This window comes from Bradysia coprophila, unplaced genomic scaffold, assembly GCF_014529535.1.
Source record: "Bradysia coprophila strain Holo2 unplaced genomic scaffold, BU_Bcop_v1 contig_232, whole genome shotgun sequence".
In the NCBI taxonomy this organism is placed as follows: domain Eukaryota; kingdom Metazoa; phylum Arthropoda; class Insecta; order Diptera; family Sciaridae; genus Bradysia; species Bradysia coprophila.
In genome coordinates, this window is record NW_023503493.1 from 20,537,494 (window position 1) to 20,555,989 (window position 18,496).

General features: G+C 35.2%; 5 protein-coding genes across 7 annotated transcripts in view; 2 read left to right on the plus strand and 3 right to left on the minus strand.

The window, feature by feature from the left end:
• Positions 1–18,496, plus strand: part of LOC119075688 (glyoxylate reductase/hydroxypyruvate reductase-like) — a 61,684-nt gene that overhangs the window by 29,022 nt on the left and 14,166 nt on the right. The gene's annotated exons all lie outside the window — the stretch shown is intronic.
• Positions 1,720–3,482, minus strand: LOC119075694. The gene is made up of 3 exons (XM_037182220.1): positions 2,498–3,482; positions 2,230–2,424; positions 1,720–2,175 (listed from the first exon to the last, which is right to left on the minus strand). Exons 1-3 carry the CDS (start codon positions 2,553–2,555, stop codon positions 1,925–1,927), a joined length of 504 nt encoding a protein of 167 aa, XP_037038115.1. The 5' UTR covers positions 2,556–3,482; the 3' UTR covers positions 1,720–1,924.
• LOC119075691 lies at positions 6,900–8,347 on the minus strand. Its single transcript, XM_037182214.1, has 3 exons — positions 7,782–8,347; positions 7,488–7,688; positions 6,900–7,420 (listed from the first exon to the last, which is right to left on the minus strand). The coding sequence occupies exons 1-3, from the start codon at positions 7,843–7,845 to the stop codon at positions 7,128–7,130; spliced, it is 558 nt and encodes a 185-aa protein (XP_037038109.1). The 5' UTR covers positions 7,846–8,347; the 3' UTR covers positions 6,900–7,127.
• On the plus strand, positions 8,247–11,443 carry LOC119075689 (probable thiopurine S-methyltransferase). Its single transcript, XM_037182212.1, has 3 exons — positions 8,247–8,382; positions 10,564–11,110; positions 11,183–11,443. The coding sequence occupies exons 2-3, from the start codon at positions 10,621–10,623 to the stop codon at positions 11,389–11,391; spliced, it is 699 nt and encodes a 232-aa protein (XP_037038107.1). The 5' UTR covers positions 8,247–8,382; positions 10,564–10,620; the 3' UTR covers positions 11,392–11,443.
• Positions 16,887–17,752, minus strand: LOC119075696. Its single transcript, XM_037182222.1, has 4 exons — positions 17,707–17,752; positions 17,470–17,641; positions 17,226–17,408; positions 16,887–17,141 (listed from the first exon to the last, which is right to left on the minus strand). Exons 2-4 carry the CDS (start codon positions 17,522–17,524, stop codon positions 16,912–16,914), a joined length of 468 nt encoding a protein of 155 aa, XP_037038117.1. The 5' UTR covers positions 17,525–17,641; positions 17,707–17,752; the 3' UTR covers positions 16,887–16,911.

Sequence of the window (18,496 nt, forward strand, 5' to 3'; positions counted from 1 at the left end):
GCTATAACTTAATAATATACGCGACCCCTTGTCCCAAAGTTGTTCGAAGATTTCGCGATATCACTCGTAACTTGTTTAAAATTATGTGCGATAAAGGTCGAAATTGATAACTTGTACACTATCAGCCATCATCATGCTATTACAGACTCTTGATGCTAGATTAGTGAATTTGCTTTCCACGTTGCTGACATGTAATGCTCTTGTTTAATTTAAGCTCAAATTATGAGATGACTATTTTAAGAAATGTAAAACATATTAAACGTAAACTTCATCCCACTCAAATGAAAACTTTATATCATCATTAAGCGTGTCGTGTTATACCCATTTGAAATCTGTTACTTTGTTTTGCTTAAAGTAACAAGTAGTGGACCTGCTTAGGCTGAAAAAAGAGCCTAATCGTGCATCTTACAGAATGGTTCTGACGGTGATTGTAGGTTGTCACGTATCGATTCCTGATTTTATATTGATGTGGGGCAATGATGGCAGCTCAATCGTCCACCCGTGAGCGGCCGTAATATATGCCACTTCTTTTTCTGTGATTTTTCATTCGTAAGAGAGAATAGATATCAATTCCAATGCCAACGGATAGCTTATAGAAAAAAGTCCAATTTTTAGCCCCGTACGAAGTACTGGGGGCTTATAAGATTAATATGCCGTTTGTAACACGTCGAATTGGAAGCAGACAGTAAGGGCAAAGCATTTGGTTATGTTCATAGATGACGAATCCGCAATAAAAAAAATGCCCGTCAGGAACAACCTACAATCATCGTCAGAACGATTTTGTAAGATGCACGATTTTTTGCGTAAGCATGTCCACTATCATTACTCCATTGACATGACCGTTGAAACTCATACCTCATTTTATTATAAAAGTTGAAAAAAGGCGATGAATTATCACTTATTTTTGTCATTTCTTTCGATAACAAATGATAAGCCGCGTCTAGACCTACTGAAGAAGTGGAGCAATTTAATAAATAGAATCAACGCTAGCGGAATCCTCAGTTCCTTTTTAAGGTGTTTGTTAATTCATATCGCAATATATCAGTGATGATCAATTGTTCAACAGTAGCCCTCATCAACTTCTATAATAGTCCATGACCATAGACAACAAAAAATATGTCTCAAAAACTACCATAAAAGTTCTTGTGTTCAAATTTGTGGCTAAGTTTCTTATGCAAATTACGGAAGAAAATGCATTGATAGCTGACACCCTTGACCCTATAAATAAAGTGCAGATTGCTTTGATCAGGGCAAAAGTGACACGATCAACTCTTGAAGATCATTAATTTACCATGCATCTTCAAATCACCGCAAGTAGAATTCAACCGTAGAAAGAACATTATCAAATTGATTCATCTAATTACGTGTTTAAATGAATTTTTTGGATCTAGTTACAAAATCTTATACTTCATTGGTTTAAACGCACGCTTTATCCGTTTTACCTTACAATATGGCGACTATGTAGTAGTAGTAGTAATTGTTGTTGTGAAGCTTAGGTGTCTTCAGCATAGATGTTAATTCGAGTAATGGTTTGGCTCTCTACTCAGCAATGATAACGCATTGTGTAGAATTCAAGTTGGTAAAATCCGTCCAACATAATTGTAAGTATTGCATCTACGGTAGACGATCTACGTAATCTCTCGGTTCTCCTCTGTCGCCTGTGACGACTTTTGTGAACCACCCAACTTTGCTAGATTAGGTCTTCAATGTTTTAAAACGTTTTTTTTTAACTGGGAGTTTAATTTTCAATTTTCTACTTCAACTCGACTTTACATCTCTAAGACTAGTCTGAACAAGTGCACATTTGAATTGTTGTTTTAATTAAGTGCAACGACAACTGTAACCTTTGAATTCAATGAACAAAAAGCAGGAATAACCTGTCCTGATATTTCAATATCTCTGCGAAAAAAATCAAATGCGAACTTCAGAATAACCAGTCGAATATTAGAACGAAAATTAATAAAATATTCAACGAGTTAGTCATTCCGACCGCGCTACTTGTTAGAAGTGATTTTTTCAAAAGATCATAATCTAATGCTGCATTACAGCCGTCAGTTGAACAGGTCAGGCAGTAGTCAGTCCTTATTCCATCCGGATATTTCTTATGAAGACAGTCGCGTGGTAGTCCATCCTGTTGGAAGTGGCATCCTCGATAAATTACAGTTGTCATGTTCTCTGGTAACATTTTAGACATTTTTAAATGTTAACTCGGACGAGTGACAAACCTACCTGTTTGTTTTATTAATCGGCATACGGGAACTTCCGGAATAGTATGTGGATTTTTCATCGACGTGAGCTCTCGGGAACAATTGACATACACATAGCTTCGTTGCTGATCTGATATCAAATCTTTGTCAAAATAGTCTCCACAAAATGAGGCATTCATTTCATCCGATCGACAAACCCAACATCGTAGCCCAGATACTAAAATACTCGTTTATGCGACATTATAATTAACCTAATAAGGGTTGGTTGTTACTAGTCTATTTATAGTCACCTTCAAAACATATTCCGCTGAATAAAAGTAGGAGCGATGCAAACAACATTGTGGACATTTTCAATCAAAAAACACAAAATAAATTACTTTGGTTGCGTATGACACGGTAATTTTAGTTTTTGCTATTTTTGTTCTTTTTTTTGCAAAGGCTGTATTATTCACCAACGTCTAACGTTTCCGAATGTCCTTTCGACTCGATGGATATCACGCGACTGAAAAAAAGCTCACCAACGACATGATAACAGTATTTCACTTCAGGTATCCTATTTTGTCTTAACTTTAAAAGCTATTGGGCGAGGGTATTATTTCACCATGAAATTTATGGTAACATCAAATGGATAATGAATTACATTTGGAAATCAGATTTCATATTTCCATCATTTTATTTTTGCTATTTTGAATTCTCGATGGCCTCGATGGAAATCTAAAGAAATGAATTTTCTTCTAACATCCAGCAACGAGATATCGATCCACCGATATGATGAATGTAATGAGTTTTTAGCTTTTTAATCCAATTATGTCCAATTATGCTTATACAATATTTCCTTTCTTGGATTTTAATTTTTCTCGTGTTCAACATACTACGATGTTAGGGAAGAAATGGCGTGATTAGATAGGTAATTTGCTTTTATGTTTTATCAGGACATAAAAACATGTAAGTAGATAAAGTTAGAGTACAAATTACACGCGGAAATAGTGTAACGAGTTGTTTATGTTTCATTAATTTAATTAATGAGATCAAACAATTAGTTCCGTTGCATCTCTCGATAATATTTCATTTTAAAGTACGTAATTAAGTTTCCATTGTTTTTTTATCACAACATTTTTAAATATCTCGGACATTAAAAACATATTTGACCGCTTGAAAATAGTCGCAAGGGGTCACAGAATCGCAAACAAGGTTTTACACGATAAGGAATAATAAAACGAAACTCTTAAAGCGCAATCGAATTATTATTTTCTTTTTTTTACTGAAATCTGCACTGCTATCGAATCTTAATTACCCGAGGACTGTGCTGTGAGACGATTAATTTGTGTCTATAGTACGATTTCTCAGTACGTGTTAAGGCCAGGTTAAGGCGCCTTACATCCCAATTTCAACATTTAGCGATACATAACGCCTTAACCTGGCCTTAACAGGGCCGACTACTTACTAAAGAGCCATCTGTTCTTGGCTTTATGGAATCACTAGTGCAGCGTTGTTTTGAAATAATAATTTCTGTGGATCTAACACTAATTTTATAAATGTTTTTCTGCAATAACATCGTAAGATGTTCGAAGTTCCATATTAATTTATAAAATAAGTGCTCCAATGTGAATTGATCGAAATAATGACTGCACAAAATGGGGTTTATTTTCATACAAAGGTGAGTGGTTCCATAAAGCCAAGAACAGATGGCTCTTTAGTAAGTAGTCGGCCTTCTTAAGGCCTTAACTTGTTCCTCAACTGCTGTGAACCGTTGATTAGCTTAATACTATCCCGGAATGTCTAAACTTCAGGCACAGAATTAGGATCTGGAAGAAAATTTGATTAATCTAATTTTTGCGACAAGTGGTGGTAACAATATCAAAAAGTACTTGAAACTACCATAAAATTAGTTGTCTTACAATCTAAAGTGGAAGCATATTTTCTGTACCACCTGTGGAACTTAAGCTTTCATGAAACTTCCTACAGTTAACTCCAACAAAATAGTTGTAACTCAATTTTGTCCGCTGTTTTTCAGCTGATCCATTCATACAACCTCGCGTATAGCTATAACATTCGTATAAGACAGTTAAATTTAATTGGGGTTCACTGAATGTCTGCCTGAGTTTTTGATCAAGCGATTGATGTTTTAAATCTTTGACTCCTTCCACTATAATCACTAATAAAGAAAGAGTAAATAACTATTCATAAATGGTGTCCAATACGTTTCCTAAGTTTATCACCATCTTCATCTCTTGAATTGGAAGTAACCACCGTTCAGTGTCCAGCCACTTCCAGTTTCGAGTTTAAAACCATAATTGATAGTGTCAAGGTCGATGTTTAGGCTTTTTTGTTATAAACAGCAAGCGTATCGCAATATGATCATTGAATCTGTTATGAAGAGTGTTGTTCGATACTATGAAGAGTGTTGTTCGATACTAACTCATTCACTACAAACAACTTTCTGTGAGGATAAAGAGAACATTTGCAAAACAAGGCTTTTATTTTGGTCGCTGATGTATAACAGATGATTTTACGCTATGTTTTCTTTAGCACTCTTTGACTCTATGATCAAAAGTTACATTTTTATAGGTAGAATATTTCACTAAATTTCTTTGAGAACGGAAAACTTCCTACAGTTGACGTGGTTGACTCACACGATCTGAATTTATTTCAAGCGATGAAGCACTTTTCCTAAGATAAATATTTTTACATTTTCAAGCAAAAGATATAATTATAATTATGACTCTTAGCTTTCCCATTCCTTTTCGTCTTTTTTCAATATTACCAAGTTCACAGTAAAAATTATCAACATTTTAAGTTACAATCATAAAACTCAAACCAAAGTAAATAAACTAAAAAATCGTCTATGTTACAGCATCCGAATGGTACTTTTTTTTGTTGTACATTATGTTTTCATTATAAAATAGAAATGAATAAGCGTCCGGCGGAATTACCTTTTCTCTGATGATTACTTCAATTTTCAAATTATTTTCAATAAAAAAACAACAAAATTTTGTAAATAGTCATTTACATAACACGGGGTGAAACGTTAGTTGAAAATACTTGTGAATTGTTGATCTGAGCCGAAGGTGAGGACAATACACATAACTTTTCTTCTTTATTGCGACTTTTCAGAAACTCATAAATTATGAAAAATACTGCTTTTGACGCAAATAAAATTTATGTTAGGGACATTCATAATCATGAAAAAAGTTAAAAGTTCTTCGGAAACGAAATCCCTTCTACTTAAAGCCTTTTCTAAGTCTACCGGCAAAAAAAATTATTCGGACTCATGTACTGAAATAACTGTTATTTTTCTGATGAAAACGAATCAGAGCAATTTGGCGTTGTATAATGGTTACCTACTTGTTAACCTACGGTTATGTAAATTTCATTTCGAGGACGTTGTTTGTGGCTAGAGCGCAGCAAGTTCAGAAGTCACGTTAAGCCGGTGGTCCTGACTGCACTTGATAAATATTGGCCGTAAAAGGCTGTATATGAAATCTTTAAACGATCAAATCAAATTGAACAATTCATCAAAATGAATTTTCAGATCCATTGTATCCTGCATACAATTAAATTATTGCACTGAGAAAAAAGTTGACAGTTCCGTCCCCAGGTAATGTAATTTTTCATATAAAAATCACATTATCTGTGACAGTTAATGCTGTTTTTGTATGAGCAATTACTTTATTATCTGATTATCTATCACAGGTAATAATCTGAAAACTTTTTTGTCAGTGTTCGAAGGGTAATAATTTAATTGTGGGCACGATGGGAGTCAAGTCTTTCCAGATCTGTTTGATAAAAATAAACTTAGGAATCTTTGTTTGGTTGGTTCTTTGTTGTGTAACGTTTGACGTTTTCTACGAACTACAGAAGTGATTAAATCGTAGTTTGTGTTTACATAAAGCTTGATTTCCACTCACAAAAAAACCACTCCAAAAACCACGCTTTTTTCTATAGTTTAAAGAGCAAACGGAGAGAAAACGAATTGCTTCTTTCGTAAATGGAAATCAAGACTAACAATGAAAATGTTTTTTAACTTCTTAAGAGGAACCCGATGCTTCGCTGAACTTGTAGCCTACATTTATCCGTTTCGTATTTTATTTTCGACATCTTTTCATCAGAATCCTTTTTGAAAAATGTACGACCGATGCAACGACCATGAATGTGTTAGCTTTCAATAAAATATAGATTTGGTCGTAACAGTTTGACCAGCTCTGAGATCAGCAGTTTACATTTTAAAAAAAGGAGTGTTTTAAAAATCGCCCCAATGTAGACTTGCAGCTAAGCATCGGATGTCTCTCAATAAAATTTGAAAATTTCATCTTATCTTCAATCAGAATATTTTATCAATTTTTTTCCGTTAACACTGAAAATCAAACTGATTGAAAAAACGGACATGGAAACAAGTATTAAATTTGATTTCCGTTGTATATTGCTGTAAAAACTATTAACTATTTTTAACACCATCATCCCAGCCCTGCGAATGATTGATGCCTGTCTCTGAAAAGAAATGACGCTTTTACATTATACTCGGGAGTATAAACATATTTTTTCGCAAATTAACGAAAACGAAATCAATCAATGCGTTGAGATTTTCATATTTTTGTTTCAGATGTTTTTGGCGAACATGTGATTCTTGTGCGGTAGAAAATTTGTGAAATTGAACTATCTCTCGAGTCATTTCAATGAAAATAGTGGAGAATATTTTTTTTAAACAATAATTTATTACTTAAGCAATGTAGCTGGTCAGGATATTTAATAGGCACACAAAGACGCAAAATTTGAACTCTTTTTTGGTAGATTTGTTAAATACTAACAACAAAATGAATCGAACGACATTCAATCATTTGAAAAAAATATTTCAATTATTTTAATTAGAACTCTACGGCGATTAGTGTGTATGTGACACATCATACTAAATACATATGAAGGTCAATATCCAATTACTATACTTAACATTAGCACTACGAAAAGAACAGTGTGCGATAAGACAGCTAACACAGCCGAATTCTTAGAATCTGGCACAACATTATTGTTATTCTCGCTTATATTGTCTTTCTGTTCAGAATTAGTAATTAATCTGTCGTTGCACCCATCCTCAACACAAGTTTTGCAGTCAATCGTTTTAACGTATGATGGATTGTAATTCTGAACTTTACATGAATCTGATGGGACATTCTCCTGTTCCCAGTAGCATAACCGAGTATATGTTTCTTTGCCGTTAACTGCACACAAATAATTTAAAAATCAGAATTATGAAGCAATATCAAAATGATATGTTTAAAAAATCACCGTGCTGTAGCGAAACTCTGCACTTCGGTATCAAAGTTTCGACATTCTCGATATTTGCAACCGTATTCGGTGGCTTTGTATCGCAATCCACATAGTACCGTTTCTTCTGTTGATCCGTTAGTTTGCTAAGATCAAGGGTAGCGCCACAGAATTCTATGTTCGTAGCATCAGAACTACAACGCCAACATTTCAGGCCAGATGCTGTAATGATTTTCATTAAAAAAAAATTGTTTGTGTGCGTTATATAACCATATTAATTTCCATCAATTTTATTTGAACAATTTCAAAACTCACAGTCATTAATTAGAAACAAAATTGAAAATATCACTAAAAAAGTCAGATTTCCCAGTTGACGCATCTTAAACGGTTGGTTTACATTAATTTAAATTCTCTATTTATTTATGTTGTGTTTTGATGCAACGCGCGACACAAAATTCTCACTGTATTATGTTGTACTCAAATCGGATATATATTTTGTTCTGAGTGACAATTAGTCTAAACTGGTTTGTATCGAAATGAAATCGTTACTAAAAATGTTTTTCTTTTCGGGATTATGTAGCCGACGGTCTACTAACCAAGTCACACTTTATACATAAAATATATTTTTATGATGCTATTTTCATCTCTGGTGTAGTGATTGAATTATTAGTATTGTTAGTTGGCTATACTCTCTCTCTTATTTGGAAAATGTGTGCTACCAACTCACAAAAAATACGATTTCTCTCACTTCCTTCATAAGAATTTTAAATCGGTTCTTAAGTGATACAAAGATGTTTTCATTTCAATAAGAACAATTTGGTATTGTGATAATCTTTCGTGCATGTGTGAATTATTAACACAATACGGCGATCATAGTGTTATGACTACAGTGTCGAAGAATGTGCAGCTAATATTTGTATAGTAAAATTATATTTTATTTCTTACATGCGCTTTAAACTATAAACAATTGAGTGAGAAATAGTATTGATTGAAATAATCGTTTCTCTTTTCTTCGAATCGTCGACGTTATCGCGTTTCAATTCCTACTTCTCTATACCTCTGATTAAGATGTTATACGACCACATAGTTTATCAGGGCATATTTTAATGCTTCTGAGTCCGATTTATTTACGATAGGCGTGGAGACTCATACTAAACGATTACTTTAATTTAAAAAAAAAATCGATGAAAGCGAGTGAACATAATAGCACCGTTTTTCGAACCGTCTTATCATCTGTTATTGTGACATTTCATAGTAAAGCGTATGTTAAAACGAAGGAAGTAAAAGATTTGCATCCAATAGTATGATTTGCTTTCAACAAAAAAGTAATAGATTCAACGATATGCTTACTGCTTCTTATCGGCTTAACACACATTAACAGAACTGAACTCTAACTATAGTTAATTTAGGAATAGCACAAATTAGTTTTTAGACCAGTACGAAGTACTGTGGTCTTATAGGTTTACGCATACGTTTGTAACACGTCGAATTGGACTCCCTGAGTAAGGTGAAACCTATTGTGGTTGTCGAGAGATGCCAAATCAGCGAGAAAAAAAAAGTCCGTCGGTCTGTCCGTCTGTGGATTCTCTAACTTGAGTAAAGCGCATCCGATTTTGAAAATTCTTTTTTTCCCCGTTTGTAATGTTTTTTACATGCTACCTACCGCGGGACGAAAGAAAAAAATGTAAACCCACGGGCCGAAAGTGACAGATATGTAAGCCCACGCGACAAAAGCTTCGCTCGTTTGAAAGACTACAGAATTAACTTTAACATTTGAAATAAAACATTTTATGTGAATCTTTTCGATCAAAACAAGTAAACAAACAAACTACTACTGTCAAAGTGACTATAATCAACTAAATTTTGTATTTTGTCTTTGCCCCTCTCGTATGGTCAATCAGCATAGCACAAAATGACAGAACTAATGCTGTTTTCACCTTAAATAGGCCCTGTGTTTTTAGATGAGAATTGGGTTATATCGTGTAACTTATATGTGACTTCAATTGAGATCTTTTACTTGTGTGCTATAATCACATTTATTAAAATGAGCTTGAACGTAAATTAGGAATGTGCTAATTGTTTAAACAATAAATATATTACGAATGAGCTTGTTTACGTACAAATTAGAACAAAATTTCAGTTTAGCTGAGCAACTGTCGTTGACGTTTTCCAACTATAATTCCAAACAATCTCCAATGGGAACCTATAGAGAGAAATTCGCTTAAATGTGCTACAATGAAACCTCTACATTGTCCCGTATTATTTTTATTTTCTGTTAAATTAAAGGAACTGAGCAATGGGTCATTCGTTCTTTAATTTTTTCTAAATCAAATTGTTTCAACGTACAAATTCTTTCCAAATAAACTAAAAATTCATCGTAAGTCAAACTCCATTTCCTGTGAAAAGTTAATGTCTTACAGGAAATATATGTTACTCCATTAAAATAACGGGTCACCTTACTCGAATTTATTATATTCGACACCGGTGTCGGTCAGTGAAAAATTGTCCCCAAACATTTCCGCTTGTTTCATCCAACGATCCAATTGAGACAAAAGAATTTTCGTACCATCAGTGGACGGAAGTGTTGAGCCCAGATTGGAAAAAGCCACAAACATTGAATCAAGAGTTGGTGGAGGTTCGGGCTCTTGTTCCATTAATATATTATAGCTATGACACCTATCGAGTTTTGTTTAATTTAAAAACTAAGAGCTGAGTTTACTAAGTTTTGTTCTAGAATTAACTGTTGCTACTCTAATTGAATTCGACGGCATTGAACATCAAAAGCATTATGTTCTCATTTTTTTTTAGATCGTAATTTATGCCACTTAGTGAAAGGCGTCAACAAGAGAAAAATGCTAATCCGAATGTGTGAAAGATTATGAAACATATCAATCATCTGTTTAGCAGCATTATTACAAAAAGATTTGTTTTTACTTAAACGACTTTAAGTGTAACATAAGCGATTCATAATGAACAATAGTTTTTTTTCCTACACCAAATTAGGCGTATACACCTCATAGATCTATTGCACAAGAAACCGAAATTTTGTGTATAAATCGAATGAATGGCTCTCTAATTGTAAAATTATTTTCTTCAGTTTCATACACTTTCGACGTTCATCACAAAAAACGGGTTCAAGAGTTGAAACAAGACAATGGAAGACCTAGATTTTGCGGGTAACGTTAACTACTGGGCCGATCGATGGGCACAAGAAAAAACTGGATGGCATAGGTCGGATGTAAGTCGTCAACTAATAGCAAATCTACCGAAATTGTGCGACAATGGGGTCAGTAAAACGTTTTTCATTCCACTATGCGGAAAAACCGTCGACATCCCGTACCTGTATGCCCAGGGGCACAAAGTTTTCGGCGTCGAGGCGGTTACCAAGCCAATCGAAGAGTTGAACGAAGAGCACTCACTGGGCCTGAAGTTTGATACCGTATCTTCAACGTATGCTACAGATGATGGCGGAATTATAATTTATTGTGGAGATATATTCACTTGCCCATTCGAGAAATACGGACCCTTTGATTGTGTATGGGATCGGGCGTCGTTCATAGCATTTGAATACGCTTTTCGACCGGCTTACAGTGAAATGATGCAGCGAAGCTTGAAAGTAAAGAAAGAGGGTGCAACTGGAGAATGTAGGTGCCATTGATAAAAGTTCAATGTCGTTGATTGTCTATGTACTATTCAAAGTTTAAAACGTTTTCTAGACCATAACTTCAAGTATTTGATGGAAACGTTGGAGTACGACAGGGAGCAATTTTCTGGTCCGCCTCGGGCTACTGATGCCAGCGATATGGACAAGTTCTTCGGAAACTTTGCAAATTACGAAATTGTCAATCGAGAGCCGGACACACTAAGGGCGCTGCCAGACTTGAAAGTCGAAATTGTTCACTATTTTCTTACTCCGAAACATTGAGATTTTTGTAACTTTGTACTTGTTAAAAACAAATCAATATTTTGAAAATACATAGTCAGATATCAGTTGAGAATTGCAATAAAATTGATTGTTTCTTTTCAATGACCTTTATACTGCACGCAAGTTGTTTACTGCAAATGCAACCGATTTTCGGCAAGTCTCCCGATCGTCCAAAACCACTAACAGTGGAGGTGTGACGCAAGTCCTTTCATTCACTGCCAAAAGAAGTGATATCGGTGGGGATTACGCTTACTATTGGAGGCTAACTAATTCCTGGAGAATTTGTGGTATTGAAATAAAGTTCTTATCGGTGTAACGACTATTTCGTTGAACTGTTTTATTCGGAATGAAGAATGTTTTATATTACAAAATTCAGTTAGGTTACTTGATCCTATGATCGACTACTATAATTTAGAACGAATGCCAAAATGGTAACTCTCAGTCTTTGACTCCAACACACCCCCTCAAAGATTAAGATATTTTAAAGTCATCAAATCCACGAAGTTTAATCGCTTTCGTAAACTTGGTGTACTTCAAACAGTTTGAACATTTTGTTCCTCCCCATCCATCATCTACGTAATCGGCTTTCTCGTTTGATTGCAGATTGTAACGCATGGACCAGGTTTCTTTGCTTTGGATCGTCTGATTGGAATGCCTTCTATGAACTCAGTGTTTTTTGTCTGTTTGCATTTCTCAGCTATCATTGCATGTTTCGTTTTGTTTGAATGACCAGCAGGAATCCCAAATTTCGATTGATTAGCCGGATTAAGATCAACTGATTTCACGATGTTCAATTTGTAAAGATCGTGTCTTTGAATGGATCCCGATGCAATGACTTCACCATCATCTTCGTGTATGAAGCATTTATTGTCTTCAAAATAGACTTTGAAACCAAGTTTTGTCAATTTTCTCACAGATAGCAAATTGTTTTCCAGTTCCGGTACATATTGAACATTTTTCATCAAAATTAGCTGTATTCGACCGTCGCCATTGATACATTCCAAGAATCCGTTCCCTACACCTGACGATAAGGTTACTCTGCCATCTGGCAATTCGACCGGATACTTCTTTTCCGTGTTCATGTTGGTGAAAAATTTCGGATTGTTACTTATGTGACTTGTAGTTCCTGAGTCGATGAACCACTCATCAGAATTTCGCACACGCTCTGTAGGTTCTAGTTTACTTGTTTTCACCATAAAGCATTGGTATTTGAGTTTTGTTTCTTCATTATCAGATTCATCCGAGCTGTTCACAACAACTTTCTTTGCTTGTTGTTTCGCCTTCGATTGTTCCAAATGATCTTCCGATTTCTCCATTTTGTCCTTCGATTTTTCAAAATAATCGCTTCGTAATTGTTTGAAGTGATAGCAATCACGTAGGATGTGTCCTGACTTGTCGCAGAAATGGCAAGTGAATTCTACTTTTCCTTTTGTAATTTTCAACGCACTTTCCATTTGACTCGATGATAATGAATTCGCTTCATTAACGTTACTTCGCTTATACTCGTTGATGAGCTTCCCTTTCACCATTTCGAGAGTCAAATCGGCTTCGTTGCGGCTTTCCAGTGCAGTTATCAATGTGTTGTAGCTGTCCGGTAGACTACATAGTAATAACGCCACCACTAAATGATCGGCCAATTTTTCGCCCAATGCTTCCAATTGATTTACCAGATCCAACATTGTGTTTACATGTTCCTCCATATTACCACTAGTTGACATTTGCATTCGACATAACCGCTTCAATAGAAAGATTTTGTTTGTCAATGTCGATTTTTCATGATATGCTTTCAGAGCGTTCCAAGCTCCAGCAGCAGTTGCCTCTTTTCGGATATGACATAATTGATTGTCTTCCACCATCAAACCGATTCTCGCTCTAGCTTTCCCTTCTCGTTTTAACCAATCGGCGTTTGGATTAGCTGGTCGCGCTTCGAAGATTATATGCCATAAATCTTTATCGATTAACAAAAATTCCATTTTAAATTTCCATGTTTGGTAGTTACTTCCGTTTAACTTCGAAAATTGTAGCTTTTCCATTTTTGATTCGAATAATTTTCCGATGAAAAATCTTTATTCACGATTCACAATTCAGCGATCCTGGGCCCATAACCTATTGGAGGCTAACTAATTCCTGGAGAATTTGTGGTATTGAAATAAAGTTCTTATCGGTGTAACGACTATTTCGTTGAACTGTTTTATTCGGAATGAAGAATGTTTTATATTACAAAATTCAGTTAGGTTACTTGATCCTATGATCGACTACTATAATTTAGAACGAATGCCAAAATGGTAACTCTTAGTCTTTGACTCCAACACTTACAGCTTCGACTCTCAAAAAGAAAAGCAAAAATTGTACCGAAAAAATTCTAGAAAAGAAATTACCAAAAAAATTTTGCGTCACAAGTGGCAGATGATTCGGCTTTTTTTTCCATATTTTTCACTATTTTCACAAATTTCCTCAACATCTGCCACTTTGTGATGCAAAATTTTTTTGTTAATTTTTTTTTATATACAATTTTATCGGTAAAATTTTTGCTTTTCTTTTTGCGAGTCGAAGCTGTAAGCGTCACTCCCACCGATATCAGTTCTTTTGTAAGTGGATAAAAGGAGTTGCGTTTTGAAAAACCTTGAAACCTGTGTCGACTAAAATCCACAACTCTATAACTTTCCCTTTGAACCGAACTTTATAACTGCCATATTTGTCAAGATATAGATCACATAGTTTACGGTTAAAATACTCATAGCTCCCAAATCTGCGCCTTTTTGAAAACCCTGATTCACAGGTCGACTAGAAACCAAAACTCTATAACTTTGTCTTTGAATTGAACTTTATATCTGCTGTATTTTCCGAGATATGGATCAGATAGCCCACAATTAAAACGCTCATAGCTCCCAAATGGGTGATTTTTGTGGAACTGAAACACATGTCGATTAGAATATGAAACTCTATAACTTTGTCTTTTAAACGAACTTTGTAACTGCCAAATTTTCCAGGTAATGGTTAACATAGCCCGCACGCTCATAGCTTCGAAATGGGTGGTTTTTGCGTCGACTAGAATTTAAAACTCTATAAATTTGTCTTTTAAACGAACTTTCTGTCTGCCATATTTTCTGAGTTTTAGGTCCCATAGCTCAATAGCTTAAAACACTCATAGCTCCGAAATTATAAGCTTTTATGAAAATTCCATCAAATTAGTTAGAATTCCTTAGAATTACGTCCTTGACATATACTGAAAATTTCAGCCAAATACACCGAATTCTCGTTTAATTTACAAATAAAATTTGGGGGCAGTAGGAGCAAAGGAGGAAAAGTCAAAAAGTTCCTGTATCTCAGTCCTACGGAATTTTTTTCTCAAATTTTTTAGTATTAGCGGACCTGTGTCACGGCTCTTCGCTGACGTAGTGCTATGATAGCAATTAATATCGACCATCGATTATATTATATATGTACTTGGTAGTTTCAACCAAGGTTCTGAAAGAACAGGTTGAGACACCCGCGAAGGTGGGTGGCATCAAATCTGTTAAACGCGCTCATTATTTGAATTTTTTTTTTGTTGAGTTCAATTCATCATTTCGAACTTTACAAACCTAGTCGGCACCACAGATGCCAGACATCAGTTTTTAGCCCCGTACGAAGTACGAAGGGGCTTATAGGATGGAATTCGAAGCAGACGGTAAGGGCAAAGTGTTTGCCTATGTTCATAGATGACGAATCCGCAATAAAAATTTGGGCCGTCTGTCCGTCTGTCCGTCTGTCCGTCTGTCCGTCACGTCGATATCTTGAGTAAATCAAATCCGATTTCAAAAATTTTTTTTTCCCCTGAAAGATAGTCAAAATAGTGAGGCTAAGTTCGAAGATGGGCATATTCGGGTCGGCCCTTCGTGAGTTAGGGCCACCTAAGTGATTTAAGGTCTTTTGGTGATATTTATGGCAAAATAAACGATGGAAATGTAAATGACACGGCAAATGATAGGTATTGTCAATACCAATCCAGGAAAAAAAAGTTTTTTAAAATCGGGTGAGTGGACCGTGAGTTAGGGCCTTAGAAGTGAAAAGCTACTAGGGCCCTATGTGTATTTTACATAGAACTCAAGTAAATTTCATCCGTTTTTCGTAATTTTTGTTTCATTTGAAAGATAATCGAACACCGAATAGAATGTTGTTGAAAAAAAAATTAAATTTGGGTCCTTGGACTAAGGCCGCTACTAGGGCCCTATGTGTATTTTACATATAACTCGAGCAAATTTCATCCGTTTTTCTGTAATTTTTGTTTCATTTGAAAGGTAATCAAAGGCCGAATAGAATGTTGTTGAAAAAAAATTAAATTTGGGTCCTCGGACTAAGGCCGCTACTAGGGCCCTATGTGTATTTTACATATAACTCGAGCAAATTTCATCCGTTTTTCGTAATTTTTGTTTCATTTCGAAGGTAATCAAAGGCCGAATAGAATGTTGTTGAAAAAAAATTAAATTTGGGTCCTCGGACTAAGGCCGCTACTAGGGCCCTATGCGTATTTTACATACAACTCGAGTAAATTTCATCCGTTTTTCGTAATTTTTGTTAAATTTGAAAGATAATCGAACACCGAATAGAATGTTGTTGAAAAAAAAATTAAATTTGGGTCCTTGGACTAAGGCCGCTACTAGGGCCCTATGTGTATTTTACATATAACTCGAGCAAATTTCATCCGTTTTTCGTATTTTTTGTTTCATTTGGAAGGTAATCAAAGGCCGAATAGAATGTAGTTGAAAAAAAAAAATTGGATCCTCGGACTGAGGCCGATACTAGGCCCTTCAAAAAAATAAAATTTTAGGGCGATTTGAAATTTTTGTTTCATTTGAAAGGAACGTCGTACGGGGCTTCGTAATTGCGCTATGCGCAATTTGTAAGATGTACACATTACATAATAATTTTACTTTAACTACTTTAACCGGCGCATAGGCTTACGGTCAAAGTAGGGTGACAGACGCACTAGGGTCACGTACGCAATAGATATACGGGTTTGTACGGGGCTCAGTCGCAGCAAACGCTCCGACTGTTCTGATGGCTCGTTTTTAGTTTTCAGAACGTGATTTTCGTTTTCTACCACAAAGTCATACAGTTATGAACACCTAAAAGTGCATTCTTCATACTTTGCCCCATTGCCCGAGTTCCATTTCCAACAACAAAAAATTCATCTTGTTTCGCTTCAAAATTTTCTTTATCACTTGTCTTCTGAATTACGAATTGTGATGTAATTTTCCCACTGATTTTAGATTTTTTTTTTTCATTCTAATGATCATACGATGCGCGCGACACCAATTTAAATTGAACTGGATTCCTCATACAATTTCACAATATTATTTATCAAAACAAAATTATAGTTGAGAGATCTGTGTGGATCAGTTGTTCGGCTAATAAAAATTGCACTCATCACATTAACCAGTGTAGATTGTGGATAAGTATTTCTCTGCGCGAAATACACTATTTTTAGAGAGATTGAGAGAGAAAGGTGGAAATATTTTCGGTATGAATTTAATAATCTCAAATTATTAGCACAATAACAGGCAAAATGAATACAATGTGATACAATGTCTTCAGATGTGTAGATCCATTGTCAGCTGGGAATTTATAATTGCATTTGTCTTCTAAACAAGTTTCACAAGCCTCCACTTGGTGACCGTAACGCACTGATTTGCTCATACAAGCGTCCTCTTTCGCGTGTCTCTCCTCCCAGAGACACGACCGTTCATAAAAGATGTCACCATCAATATCTGAAAATGAGTTTAGTGCGTATCGCACAAATCAAATGAATTTTATTTTCAATTCGTCGAAAGGTTAGAACAGTTGTCTCTCACTGGTTCTTTTTAGGATCATGCATTTGGTGACGAGATCACGGCCCGCTTCAAATGGCGGATAAGTACACTCAACGAGATTGACAATCTTCTCAAAATGACTCATTTTCGATTCGTCTAAAATTTTTCCACAAAATGCCGAGTCTGGTTCGTCACTTGAACAACACCAACATTTGAACGCGATCGCTGCGTATATTTAAATTTTTGTTTTAAATTTAAGGCGATTTGTATTTATCTCTTATCTCACTCGTATTGATAATGCACAGAATGGTCAATATTTCGATGAGTTTGAAGTACACCATCTCGTATCGATACGAATCGGTTATTTTATGTGCCGGTTGCTGGACGATCGTTTATAAGAAACTATTAATGGGAATGTAAGTTACACAACGATACAATTGTTTTATTTTCACTGTGTTCTGCAATCAAAAGTGAAATTTATTTTCGACTCTCTTCCTTTCGCGATCTGTTATGTATGAATTACTCTTAAACACATACTGCTTGAGCGATCAGGTGGTGATGAAAATGCTATACGAAATCTACTATCGGAAATATTTTTTTTTGTTCATTTCGTGAATTTTATTTATAACTTCGAACATCTAACGCATATTTATGTACAGTTTGGTGTGGTATCATGTCGACTATCGCAGACCACCGCAACTTTTTAGCTTCTGTTCATATTTTACTCGAAAAAAATGAATCTTCTGAATGAACAAATCGTAGACAAAATTTGGAGTTGAAAATATTGTTGCAAAAATAACTTGATATGCACTTTGCCCTCGATTCGTTTTAAATATCTGCAATTTTATGGAAAGATGTTTACGGTTTGTTCTTTGTAGCAACGCACTTCAAGCATGAGTGGTACTCTAAATAGTCATATAAACACTATTTGCACCCAACTTCAACATAAATCCCGCTTTTGTTATGGAAAAATAAGAAAAAAGTTACCGTTTTACTAGGAGCGAACATACTCTGTTGGACTTCAGCAATTAGATTCATCCTTTTACGAATAGGAACGAAAATACTCTGTTGGACTTTAGTAATTAGATTCTTCCTTTTACGAATGAGTTCGAACATACTGCGGTAGACTTCAGCAATTAGAATTTTCCTTTTACGAATGGGTCCGAACATACTGTGATGGACTATAGCAATTAGATTAATCCCTTTACGAATAGGAATGAAAATACTCTGTTGGACTATAGCAATTAGATTTTTCCTTTTACGAATGGGTCCGAACACACTAGATCGCAGCTCAGATATTGAGTCTGAACCTT